Raw genomic sequence first — 13,708 nt, forward strand, 5'->3', positions numbered from 1 at the left:
TAACTTGGCACAAATCGTCATTTCAGAACACACGTCTGCAGCCAATCCCCCAACAGGAATAGCCCAGTGAGCTTGTCGGCGATCCGCTAATAACACTTTTTATAATGTTAAGGGCTCCAGTCACGGACGATGAGTTCTCGTCGAGAGCAGGCCTTAAAAAAGAACTACATTGATATAAAAGTGAAGAAAGAGAACATAGTCTAAGTTTTTGAGGAAGAAAAAAATCTTCTTTTTGAAAAGGGTAAGATCATAACTGTTTGGGAAGACATGAGAAGGTAGAGTTCCAGAGCTTACGGCATGTACCCAATCTGCCTGTCAAACGGATTATTACGCCAATTGTCTACACACTATGGAGCATGCTCATGATAACCACAGTTTCATCAAAATAGGGATTTATTAACAAGAAAATGGGGTTGGGGAGGGTGGGGCGCCCAACTCTCGCCCAATTCATGTTGGGCGAGAATGAAGAAAAAGAACACATCAGCGATCACAGACTGTAACGTAACAAGTGAACATTAGGCTGGCTAAATTTTTTTTCCTGTTTATCATCATTTTTTTTCAAAAAGGTGGGTAGGGAGGGAGGGGTTTTTATTTTTTTTCAGAGTGAAATTTTAATGCATTATTCAATGCACAATATGTTTTTTTCTTAAATATACTTGATCGGACATACATGATGAATCATGTTATGATTTCTAAACCAGTAATCCTTCGTATGTACGCACTGATACGATTCAAATAAAGAAAATAAAGAAACCTATGTCACATTGAGTTCTGTTTACTTTTAATATTTGCTTATACATATAACAATGGTAGACCAAAACTTCGGCTTTTAAGAATAATGTCCGGTTGCCATACATGTATCTATCAGCAGCTATTGCCATAGCATTCATACATATTTGACTAGAATTCCTCGCCACGAAATATCACTTCATGGTACCGGTACATGCATATTGAGCAGTTTGGCAGACATGGAAGAGGACATTAACCACATCAAAAGAATGTCTGGTTCGCATTTATACATCTATCAATCAGCATCTCCTGATATTATAGCACTCATAGATGTATCTATATATCAGCAGATACTACTATTATAGCACTCATAGATGTATCTATATATCAGCAGCTACTGTTATTATAGCACTCATAGATGTATCTATATATCAGCAGCTACTGTTATTATAGCACTCATAGATGTATCTATATATCAGCAGCTACTGTTATTATAGCACTCATAGATATATCTATATATCAGCAGCTACTGCTATTATAGCACTCATAGATGTATCTATCCATCAGCAGCTACTGCTATTATAGCACTCATAGATGTATCTATCCATCAGCAGCTACTGCTATTATAGCACTCATAGATGTATCTATATATCAGCAGCTACTACTATTATAGCACTCATAGATGTATCTATATATCAGCAGCTACTGTTATTATAGCACTCATAGATGTATCTATATATCAGCAGCTACTGCTATTATAGCACTCATAGATGTATCTATCCATCAGCAGCTACTGCTATTATAGCACTCATAGATGTATCTATATATCAGCAGCTACTGCTATTATAGCACTCATAGATGTATCTATCCATCAGCAGCTACTGCTATTATAGCACTCATAGATGTATCTATCCATCAGCAGCTACTGCTATTATAGCACTCATAGATGTATCTATATATCAGCAGCTACTACTATTATAGCACTCATAGATGTATCTATATATCAGCAGCTACTGTTATTATAGCACTCATAGATGTATCTATATATCAGCAGCTACTGCTATTATAGCACTCATAGATGTATCTATCCATCAGCAGCTACTGCTATTATAGCACTCATAGATGTATCTATCCATCAGCAGCTACTGCTATTATAGCACTCATAGATGTATCTATCCATCAGCAGCTACTGCTATTATAGCACTCATAGATGTATCTATATATCAGCAGCTACTGCTATTATAGCACTCATAGATGTATCTATCCATCAGCAGCTACTGCTATTATAGCACTCATAGATGTATCTATATATCAGCAGCTACTGCTATTATAGCACTCATAGATGTATCTATCCATCAGCAGCTACTGCTATTATAGCACTCATAGATGTATCTATCCATCAGCAGCTACTGCTATTATAGCACTCATAGATGTATCTATCCATCAGCAGCTACTGCTATTATAGCACTCATAGATGTATCTATATATCAGCAGCTACTGCTATTATAGCACTCATAGATGTATCTATATATCAGCAGCTACTGTTATTATAGCACTCATAGATGTATCTATATATCAGCAGCTACTGATATTATAGCACTCATAGATGTATCTATATATCAGCAGCTACTGCTATTATAGCACTCATAGATGTATCTATCCATCAGCAGCTACTGCTATTATAGCACTCATAGATGTATCTATCCATCAGCAGCTACTGCTATTATAGCACTCATAGATGTATCTATCCATCAGCAGCTACTGCTATTATAGCACTCATAGATGTATCTATATATCAGCAGCTACTGTTATTATAGCACTCATAGATGTATCTATCCATCAGCAGCTACTGCTATTATAGCACTCATAGATGTATCTATCCATCAGCAGCTACTGCTATTATAGCACTCATAGATGTATCTATCCATCAGCAGCTACTGCTATTATAGCACTCATAGATGTATCTATATATCAGCAGCTACTGCTATTATAGCACTCATAGATGTATCTATCCATCAGCAGCTACTGCTATTATAGCACTCATAGATGTATCTATATATCAGCAGCTACTGATATTATAGCACTCATAGATGTATCTATATATCAGCAGCTACTGCTATTATAGCACTCATAGATGTATCTATCCATCAGCAGCTACTGCTATTATAGCACTCATAGATGTATCTATCCATCAGCAGCTACTGACTAGAGTTCCACATTCGCGTTTATACACCTATCAATCAGCAGCTACTGCTATTATAGCACTCATACATGTTGAGTAGAGTTCAACACCAAGAGAATGTTGGTTGTCATTTATTCATGACATTCCATGAGCGGGAACGGATTTTACTGACTTCGCGAGCAAAAAAAAAGAAAAAAAAAGAAGATTTGACTTTTATGGGGCGGGCGGCGATGATAAACAGGATTTTTTTTTAACCAGCCTTAAATGAAACGGTGCGCCCCAGGAACCACGTTTGCTTGAATGAATATACTTATCCATTCTCTTGAGCAACATGGAGCAGAGACAGGAAAAGAAAGAACGAGAGAGAGAGAGAGAGAGAGAGAGAGAGAGAGAGAGAGAGAGACGAAGAAGATGAAGAAGAAGAAGAAGACAAGAGGGAAAACCTGTTCCATGTTGCTATATATTCGTACATGCGGTGTGGGTCCCGTGTGCATGCTGTGGTGTGCTTCAGTGCCAGTACTAGCAATGCCTTGTATGATTCCCCCCCCCCTCCCTTCCCACGCCTCCTCCCCCCAAGCCCTCCCCCTCCCACACAGCTCCCTGCTCTCAAATGTTGTGTGCTCTCAAGTGTTTGTGTGCTTCCCCTTCTCTCCCCATCTTGTCTTCCGCTCCCTCTTTTTATATATTTTGTCTGTCTGGTTGATTTGTTTGTGAAGTAAATGTCAGCTCTTTCACGAGCCTCGATTCAGTATCCAAAAAAAAAAATAATAATAATCTCTCCACCGCAACAATGCACCAACCAACCACAAACCCAGCATGAACAGCAACCCCGGTCAGAAGCATCAGGGATGAGCAATGTGTACAACCACACACTTAGCACTTTATATTCTCCTGCGAAGCATATTGGACCACCCTCAGCTCATGTCCATTGGCGGACGCAGCCCATCAGACGATGGTCTATGGGCTGCATTGATTGGCTGACAAGTCGGGGAAATTTCACGCTACCATTTGAGGCTGCCAGATGTCCACATATATAGTCATGTCTAACAGCATGTCGTGACATCGAGCCCACTTTGTCGTTGCTGCTTTTGGCCATGCTGATTGCTGCTTGGGATGGAAAAATACATAAAGACAGATGCACATCTGGGAAAGCTTAAGATTGTAGGGAAGGGGAGGGGAAGCAAGGTGCAGCTTGGATATAAGCATTGGGTGGGGGAGAATATATCTTTCCAAATGCATGTTTGATACATCTACAATAATAAATAGAGGTTGTGTGACTGCAGCTATGTCAGCAATATGCCCGTTGATTGGTCACGGCACTGACCAATTGGGTTTGCCTATTTTTCCCCTGACTCATTGATTGGTTGTGGCACTGATCAATTGGGTGTGAACATTTTTCTCAGCATCGTTATTCGTGTCTATTATTATGGCGTATATCCACGTCAGCAAACAAAGGTCCATCTATGTGGTGCGGCAAATAACACGCTTTCCTCACCTCTCACAGCGGTGATTGCAATCGCCTCCCTCGACTAGATTCATAACAATATTCTCAGATCTATTGTAATTTATATAACTCAGGGAGACTCTGAATTGTTGAATGCTCAGTATTGCATTTATCATGCAATATTAGTGCAGTTATATATGCTAATTAGCCTTTCCCTGTCCACAAACGACTAGTCTGTCTGTGTATTAGTGAGTGTGAGTCCAGGCGCATACCTCCTTCAAAAAAGATCATTCATTCTTTGATCTACATTGATTTACAGTGTCTATGGAAAGTCTACACCCCCTTTCAAATTTTTCACCTTTTGTTGCCTTATAGCCTGGAATTAAAATACATTAAATCAGACTTTTCCCACCTTTATTTCCATGTCATAACCCACAACTTCCAAGTGAAAAACAAATTCTGCCAATTTCAGAAAAGTAATTCAAAATACAAAACTAGAATGTCTCAAACATAATGATCAGTAATGATAAAGAATCCTCTATCTCCCCCCAAGTGTGAACTTGTTTGTCGGCTTCTACTGGTATATTATGCATATATACACAATTTATACCAATTTTCAACATATATATATATATATATATATATATATATATATATATATATATATATATATATATATATACATATATATTATAATGTGCTGGCTCAATAGCCTAATGGATGAAGCATCAGACTCCCAAGCTGCAGATTTTGGTGTTTGAATCCTGTCTGGGTTGAGTATTTTTTCCCCTTACTTTTTCAAGTAAGGTGTCTTGTGCAATGCAATGCAAGTAAGGTATCTTGTGCAAGTACAATGTATCTTGTGCAAAATAGCAGGGGCATAGAAAAGGCCCCTTTATATAAGGGTATGTGCCATGTGGCAAAGTAGAGAAAATAAAAGACATTCCATTGCTTAAAGAAAATGTTGAACAATAGAAAAGAAAGGACATTCAAAAAAAATCTCGTGTGCATACTGTACTACCCCTGTATTCTTAGGAGGAACCAAGTACCGTCAAGCTCTTGAAAAGTTCAAATAAAGGGGCGCCCTACATCTGGCATATATAATACATTTACTTCTTCATGCAGGTGTATGAATCAAATTGGCACCCCTTTATATGATCAAGACAAGATCAAACAGACAAACAACACTCCTGTCAGCGAGTCAATCATCTGCCTAACTTGGACAATAATACTTGGACAATTTTCATGTTTGCTTAAGAAAAACCTCATCATATATGAACACGTTTATTTCATTTTCCCAAAACAATTGTTGGTTCGACACAACTTTCAGCTATTGACGAGATAATTGTCATCATGAAATCTTGAAAATAGTGCTCAAATACATGTCACTTTAAAACTTGAGTATTTTTATTTGATGAACATATTGTAAGCTCACGGCCTTGCTTCTTTATCCCGAGGCGGCATTAGGGGCATGCAAACCAAGCTGCATATGCAACTAGAGTGCAGCTGCAGCACGTGCTCACAGGGAAAGCATCCACCATGTTGGAATACCCTTGTAGGGGGAGGGGGGGGGTTGGGGGGATTAATGGCAGGGGCATAATCTTTATGATTAGACTTTGCCACCCTCTCTCTCCCCATCTTGTCTCCCGCTACCTCTCCGGCCTTGCTCCCCCAGCTCTCTCTGTGCTCTGTCCCCCCAATATTCATTCAGGTCGCACAAGATCTGCCTGCAACCCTCTTATGGTTAAACTGCCAAAATCTAGGCTCTCTGCTCACCTTCACTCTTTCATTCCCCTTTTCTCCCGCCTCTGGAACAAACTCCCCCACTCCCTTCAATCGCACTCCTCCCTCCAGGTCTTTAAAACAGCTGTTCACCACCATCTCTTATCTTCCGCTATCCAAAACCTTGATCTTTTCTACCCCCGCTAATTCACCCCAGATACACTTTTTTTGAAATTCCAACTTCTTTCCTGGAAGTCCTTGCAGTGTTCATATGTTTTATACCTCTCCCACCTCCCCCCAAGCCCTCCCCCTCCCACATTTCTCCCGATGTCCCTGCTCTCAAATGTGTTTGTGTCCTTTCCCCTCTCTCCCCATCTTGTCTACCGCTCCCCTTATTTTTTGTTTTATGTGTTGGTTTGACTTTTTGTGTGATTAATGTTAGCTCGTTCACGAGCCTCGATCTTGTATACAAAAAAAAAAAAAAAAAAAAAAAAGTCTTTGGCATGGAAAATATAAGTGTATGTATGTCTGTAAGTGAAAATATAACAAGTGTGTGTCTTTTGGCACTGACAAAGACTGAGAATATGAAGAATATATGTAACTAACTTTGAAGCTAATTGAAGAACTGGTGAACCAGAAACCAAACACAATGTCAGTAATGGTCAATGAAATTCGCTCAGGTGCAACCAATCACCTTCAAAATCACACACCAAGTTAATTGGCCTCCACCTGTGTTAAATTGTAATGATTCTGATTATTTCAGAATAAAATCAGCTGTTCATGTAGGTTTCCTCTGCTGGGTAGTGCATTTCACAGCAAAGGCTCAACCATGAGCACCAAGGAGCTTTCAAAAGACCTCCGGGATAAAGAATGTTGGTCTAAATGCAAAATGTTACGTTTGGTGCAAACCCAACACAGCACATCACCCAAAGAGCACCATCCCTACTCTGAAGCATGGTGGTGGCAGCATCATGTTCTGGGGATGTTTCTCATCATCAGGGACAGAGACATTTGTTAGGATAGAAGAGAAAATGGATGGAGAAAAATATAGAAAAATTCTTGAGGAAAACCTGCTACCCTCTGAAAAAAAGCTGAAATTGGGACGGAAGCTCACCTTTCAGCATGACAATGACCCGAATCACACAGCCAAAGCTACACTCGAGTGGCTAAGGAACGAAGAGATAGATGTCCTTGAGAGTCCCATTCAGAGCCCCGGCCTAAATGCAATCGAAAATCTGTGACATAACTTGAAGATTGCTGTCTATCAACACTCCCCACGCAAATTCACTGAGCTTGAACAGGTTTTTGCAGAAGAATGGGAAAATATTGACAGAATGGGAAATTAATGGGAAAATCTGTGATTGACATAACTTGAAGTTTGAAGAACTTGAAGATTGACATTCGGACAGAATGGGAAAATCTGTGACATAACTTGAAGATTGCTGTCTATCAACACTCCCCATGCAAATTCACTGAGCTTGAATAGGTTTTTGCAGAAGAATGGGAAAATATTGCCCGATCAAGGTGTGCAAACTTGGTAGAGACCTATCCCAACAGACTCACAGCTGTAATTGCTGTCAAAGGTGCTTCCACCAAGTATGAACTCAAGGGAGGGGGGACACTTATCCAACAAGACATTCTACTTTTGTATTTTTTATTAATTTTCTGAAATTTGTTGAATTTGTTTTTCACTTGGACGTTGTGGGTTACAATGTGTAAATAAAGGTGGAAAAAGTCTGATTTAATGCAATTGAATTCCAGGCTAGAAGGCAACAAAAGGTGAAAAATTTGAATGGGGTGTAGACTTTCTAATAGACCCTGGCGAGACTGCACTTTTGCTTATTATTGATCATTCCAATAAATATATACTCGTTATGGCAATGAATTTTGGGCTGTTTGTAATGACCATTTATCATATTCACTTCTACCTTCCAGAGCTTGGATGCAGACCGCAATGTCTTGCAAAAGATGAAGAAATGCTTGAAAGCAATCCACAACTCTGGTCTGAGTATGTATATTTTATCCATCTTTTGCTTCCTCTGCCACAGTCGTACATTGAAAATGTGTCCCTGTCTAGTTTTCCATAAAACCTGAAAATAATTTGCATAGAGACGAGAGGGCTGCGATCACAGATCGCTGATGGTTCCCTGCATAGCCAACTCATAATATTAGCCAATTGGTAGCAATAGAAATTATGCCTCTTGATGAAAACAAACGGTTTTGTTGTTGTTGGGGTTTTTGTTGGGGATCGATGTTTGAAATGTGCACCCATTGGTCGGTCAGCTGCCGGACCACACCCACATACATCTGTGATGCGCTTGACTCCACCCACCATAGCACGGAGATGAAATGATATTGCCACCATCTTGTTTCTTCGTGGACCTAACACAGGCCTGTAGGCCTCTGTTGACTATACACTGCTCCGTTTTGTTGTACAAGTTGTTTGAGTCGAGTGTTAAATTAATAGTAAGGTTTAATGGAGTTCGTAGGTGCCTCTCTAAAAAAAAAAAAAAAGCGTTACATAATTTTTGAACGGCCCAATCCCTGTAAAAAAATGTTCTATCGAAATCCATTCGATAATTTCGATAGATGTTCAAACTTTACATTAGTCCTTGAGCCAGACCAAAAGTAATGCTCCGGCGGGGGGAGTAATTCTCATTATGATTTTCCATTAGACCAATGTCTCAAGTGTCAGAAAAGGTGTGATGGACATCTGAGAACGGTAGCTTAGTGCCCGGATGGACGCCATCTTTGAAACCACCCAGCTCGAAAATGCCCATTTGGTGGGGTACATTGTTGCACGTGTATCTGGACTTCTATACTAGCTATCGATGTGCGGTTGACGACTAAATATACGTCCGATGTGTACCGTCTAAATAAAAAATAATATGAAGCATTTTGTTTTAGATTAATTATTATAAAAATCAATTATCGAAAAAAAATCATATATTTTTCAATATTTTATTATTAGACTTGTACTTTTTTTAGTGAAACAACACTGGTATGATTTTCCAAATTATGCATTGTGCTACTAGACTGGTGGAAAAATGTTCAAATTCCACTTCAGGGGGTACGGAATGTTAGGAGCAGGCATCCATGTCAGCTAGTTAATATGACCCATACTGAACATATTTCAGGTGGATGCCCATTGATTTGGGCCTTTTTAATTTTTTTATACCAAAAACAAAATGGCCGGACAAATAGAAAATGTATAACTTAGAAAATGTCTGATAACTTAAGTTGTACTGAAGCTGTGGTTCTGAAATTTGACATATATCATCGCAGCAATACCAGTAAAGTGTCCAAGAAGTATTAGGCCATTCCATAACGAATTGATAAAGTTATATACAGATCAGTCACAAAAATGTACAAAAAATCTCAAAGCTGAACTCTGTTAATTTTCAAATCACGCGACTTATCTTGACTTTTACTGTGGGTATGTTTGTGTAGTTTGGTATATTTTACTCCAGTGATACCAGTAAGATGTCCTGCAAATATCATGCCAAACTATACATATTTGATAAAGTTATGTGCATATTTATATACAATAGTCAGATTTGACTATTAAGAAAAATATGTTAACCTTTACCAAAAATATGGTTCTGAAAGGTTGCATTTGTAACTCATTGATACCTATGAATTGTTCTAAATATATGAATTGTCCTAAATATATTGATGCAAAGATATTATGTTTTAATCACATGTTAAAATCATTTATTATATAATAAATTATTTTAGCATAATGTGATTTTAGCATATGTGTTTAAAACATAATTTCACCAAATCATTAGGCGTTAAACCTCTCACAAACTTGAAACTCATTATGGAAAGATTCACGTATTTTCTGTTCGTATCCACCATGTTGGGCGCGGCCGGAAGTGCCTCGTTATCAGGTCAGCTTCACTTCCGGTGTTTCCGCTTCCGTTCAGCGTCAGTGTTGCCTGATGTTCAGACCGATGACCGATGTTTGAGATGAACTTCAGCTTTTCACCAGCTATACAGGTGCAGCATTGATCTTTTTTGGCTTGAACACGGACATCTTTGCGACGGGAAAACGCTGATTGAAAAGTTTGATACCTACAGCCCGCAGTCCGGCTATCGTGAAGTCGGCCTGCACAAATTTCAATTTTTTATAGGATTCGACATTACGGCAGTAATGGGACGGCACGGTCGGGACGCCACGTAAAAATGCCGGCAGAAACTGGCTATCATATTATGCAATTTCTGATGTTTGCAGGATGTGGTGAACTGAGTTGAGCTTCAACATGGAATCCAAGGTAAAATGCCAGAGCCAAAAGCGGGTTTCTGACACAAGTACTGACTGGACCCTCTGCATCTTCTGTCAAAACAGAGACCCAAAGAAACCAACGAGAAACCTCGGAGACGCCGGAATTCAAAGAGTCCGTGAAGCCGCTGCAGAGCGCAAGAAGTACAATGACTCTGAGGACTGGCACACTGTTGAAAGAATTCAAAACATTGACTTTAAGGAAATCACAAAACAGACTGAAGTCCTGAATCACAAAGACTGCTATTCGACGTTTACAAGTTCGTTCAAAATAACTCGACTCAGGAAAAAATATGAAAGCACTCTTGCCACCTCAAGCAGTGCACCTGAGACAAGTTCACCACCGAGACCATCTCTACGCAGTAAACTGTCCATTATGGACACTGATTTGTGCTTTTTCTGCCAAGAGAAAAGTTGCAAACAAACGTATTTGGTCGCTACCTTTGATGTTTCTGACAAAATTCTCCAAGGAGCTCAAACAGACCGTGTGTTGCGGTGTCGCCTGGCAGGAGTAAGTGATCTCGTGGCTGCTGATGCCAGGTATCATCTTAAGTGTTATGTACAGTTCAATAGAAAAGCATCAAAATCTAGTACAAGCACAACTCAAACGTCCAGAGATATCTGCTTTGAGAAAGTCGCATCTGAAGTATCGACTGGACTGGCCCGAGGTGAAATCTATACGCTTCTAGACGTTTGGGAAAGGTACAGGTCTTTGCTCAGCGAATTCGGCATTGACGCTGGACCATACCGGGACAATAAATCCCGCCTCAAAGAGAAACTACACCGACTTCTTCCAGGACAGATCAACTTTGAACCTCAACTCGATCCACATCAACCACAATTGTTGTTTTCCACACTGTCATCTAAGATCGCTGTTCAGACACAGAAAAGGCGTTCGGATGAAATGGAGACAAAGAGAAATATGGATGATCTTAGGCCAACCCAGTTCTCGCGCTCAGAGACAGAAGAGTTGTTGACCTTGCATCACTGCGCGTTACGCATTAGAGGTGACATCAGTTCTCGTCCAGGCCTAAATAATTGCACGTCAGTTAGTAAGGAGAGTGCCGAAAAGATTGTACCGGAGAGCTTGTTTCTATTCCTCAGTATTTTGCTGTCTGGGGAAGTGGACGGACAGGCTGACGATAAATTTGTGAAGCGAACTGCTTTGAGCATAAGTCAAGACCTAGTCTACGCAGTGTCGAAGCACAAAACGCTCACACCAAAACACGTTGGACTTGGCCTAGCAATTCATCAGGCAACACGTTCAAAATCGTTGATTGAACTCATCCATCACGCAGGACACTGTCCCAGCTATGACCAGATACGTAGACTGGACACAACTCTTGGAGTTCAAAATCTGCAACACTTCGCAGATTGCAACAATACTCCTGTCCCTTCAAATATATCATCCAACAAGTTTTGCCAATACGCTGCTGATAACATCGACATTATCGAAGAAACGTTAGATGGTATGGGGACGTTTCATGCGACGCAGATGGTAGTTTACCAGAGAGGGACCCCTCAACATCAGCAACAGGAAGTACTTCCTCTTGGAAAGTCAAGGTCCTTGAAGGTCCCTCCCGAACTTCATCGTTTGGAGAAAGTCACTCGCCAATCTTCTCGAGAAGATCCTAAATTCACAGCCACCTTGAATGAGACGATGTTTACCCCAGATGATCAGGTGTCTGACGAAGCTTCTGCCCGAGATATGGCCTGGATTCTCTCTCGCATCTATGGCTCTAACAGTGATGATGTGCCAGCGTGGACCGGGTTCAACCAAGTTACAACATAAGACAAACACGAGCTCTGCACAATCGGGTATTTGCCGCTCCTCAACGCCCCGGCCCACGAGAACGACACGCTGTGGACAGTTATGATGCGATGCCTGAGGATTTCCAACATTATAAATCCTGGCCAGTCCACAGTCATTACTCTGGACCAGCAGCTGTACTGCAAGGCCAAGGAAATACAGTGGGCAAACAGTAATGAATGCAAAACGATATTCTTGCGACTTGGGGGGTTCCACATTGTCAAGAATTTCATGTGTGTGATTGGAAATCATTTTGCAGACTCTGGTCTTACGGAGGTGTGGGCGGAGAGTTCCGTTTTTGGAGAGAATACAGCTCAAAATAACATGCAGGCCAAATCGTACAACCGGGCTATTCGTGCACACAAGCTAACATTTGAAGCTGTTTGGAAAACACTCTGGCCGACATTCATCGTATGGGCTAAAGATCACCAAGTAGAAGAAGTTGAGCTCCAAACATTATCAGTCCACGTCGTAGAAGCTTTGGAAGCACACAATGAGCGAGATGTGACCAGCAACAAAGTCAAAGCACTGAAAGACGCAGTTCAGCACTCCAGAATAACAAGACTGTTGGACGACTTCCAAGAGACACAACCACCCACTACCAGATTTTGGGTGACGTACATCAAAATGATCTCCATCTTGTTGCTGTTCCTGCGTGCAGAGAGAACTGGAAATTGGAACCTACATAAATCGTCCTTTGCTGCAATGTTACTCTGGTTTGCTCAGTATGACCACGCAAACTACACTCGCTGGGGGGCAGTTTATCTTGCTGACATTATGATCCTTGAAACAAGCCACCCCGATGTTCACCAGGAGTTCATGAATGGAAATTTTGTGGTCAAGACAACCAATAACACATTCAATCAGCTATCGACGGATCAAGCCTTAGAGCACGTCAACAAAGTCGGCAAAGTTGCCGGTGGTCTTGTAGGAATAACGAGATCAGAAGGAGCAAGAGATCAATGGTGCCTCACATTCAACGAACGGAGCAGAATAGTAGACGACACAAGCGCCATGTTGGACATGCATGCTACAGAGGAAGACTACAACCCTTCTTATGTAAAAGAAGCCGGACCCTCAAGACTAAAGCGGGACAAGGAAGATGTTCAGAAGATTGTCGACCAACTGAAGAAATTCGGCATTTTTCAACACCAAAATCTAGCTGTCGTTAACCTGGCCACTCGAGATGTAGCTTCTCCTCAAATAACGGAATGTCTTCTGACAGCACATGCACAAGGGCAAGACAAATTGAAAGAATTTGTGGGCTTACGTCTCATCACGAAAAAAGTGGGATTCCATGACAAGCTCAGACAGTCGAAAAGCCTGACGCTGAAAAGCATGTATCAGGTCCAGAACAAAAATTCGACTCTGAAACAAAAACTAGTCAAAGCAGACCGTAACCTCTTTCAATGCTTGCTTGTTTCAAAAGAAGCTGGACGCGAGGTGGACCTGAAGGAAATCCTCAGCCATGAACTTTCGCCGGTTCCTCTATCACTTGCAGACACATCCGGAGCAATGCGATCCACAAACAAAGCA

General features: G+C 40.8%; 1 protein-coding gene across 4 annotated transcripts in view; it reads left to right on the forward strand.

Moving 5' to 3' along the window:
• The window catches only part of LOC137438919 (arf-GAP with SH3 domain, ANK repeat and PH domain-containing protein 1), a 201,654-nt gene that overhangs the window by 81,902 nt on the left and 106,044 nt on the right, over positions 1–13,708 (forward strand). For all 4 annotated transcript variants that reach the window (XM_068134393.2, XM_078767435.1, XM_078767434.1 and 1 more), the window contains exon 2: positions 8,013–8,085. In XM_068134393.2, the coding sequence (XP_067990494.1) occupies positions 8,013–8,085 (73 nt within the window). The remainder of the gene's footprint in view (positions 1–8,012; positions 8,086–13,708) is intronic.

This window comes from Myxine glutinosa, chromosome 13 (genome assembly GCF_964187855.1).
Source record: "Myxine glutinosa chromosome 13, kmMyxGlut1.1, whole genome shotgun sequence".
Lineage (NCBI taxonomy): Eukaryota > Metazoa > Chordata > Myxini > Myxiniformes > Myxinidae > Myxine > Myxine glutinosa.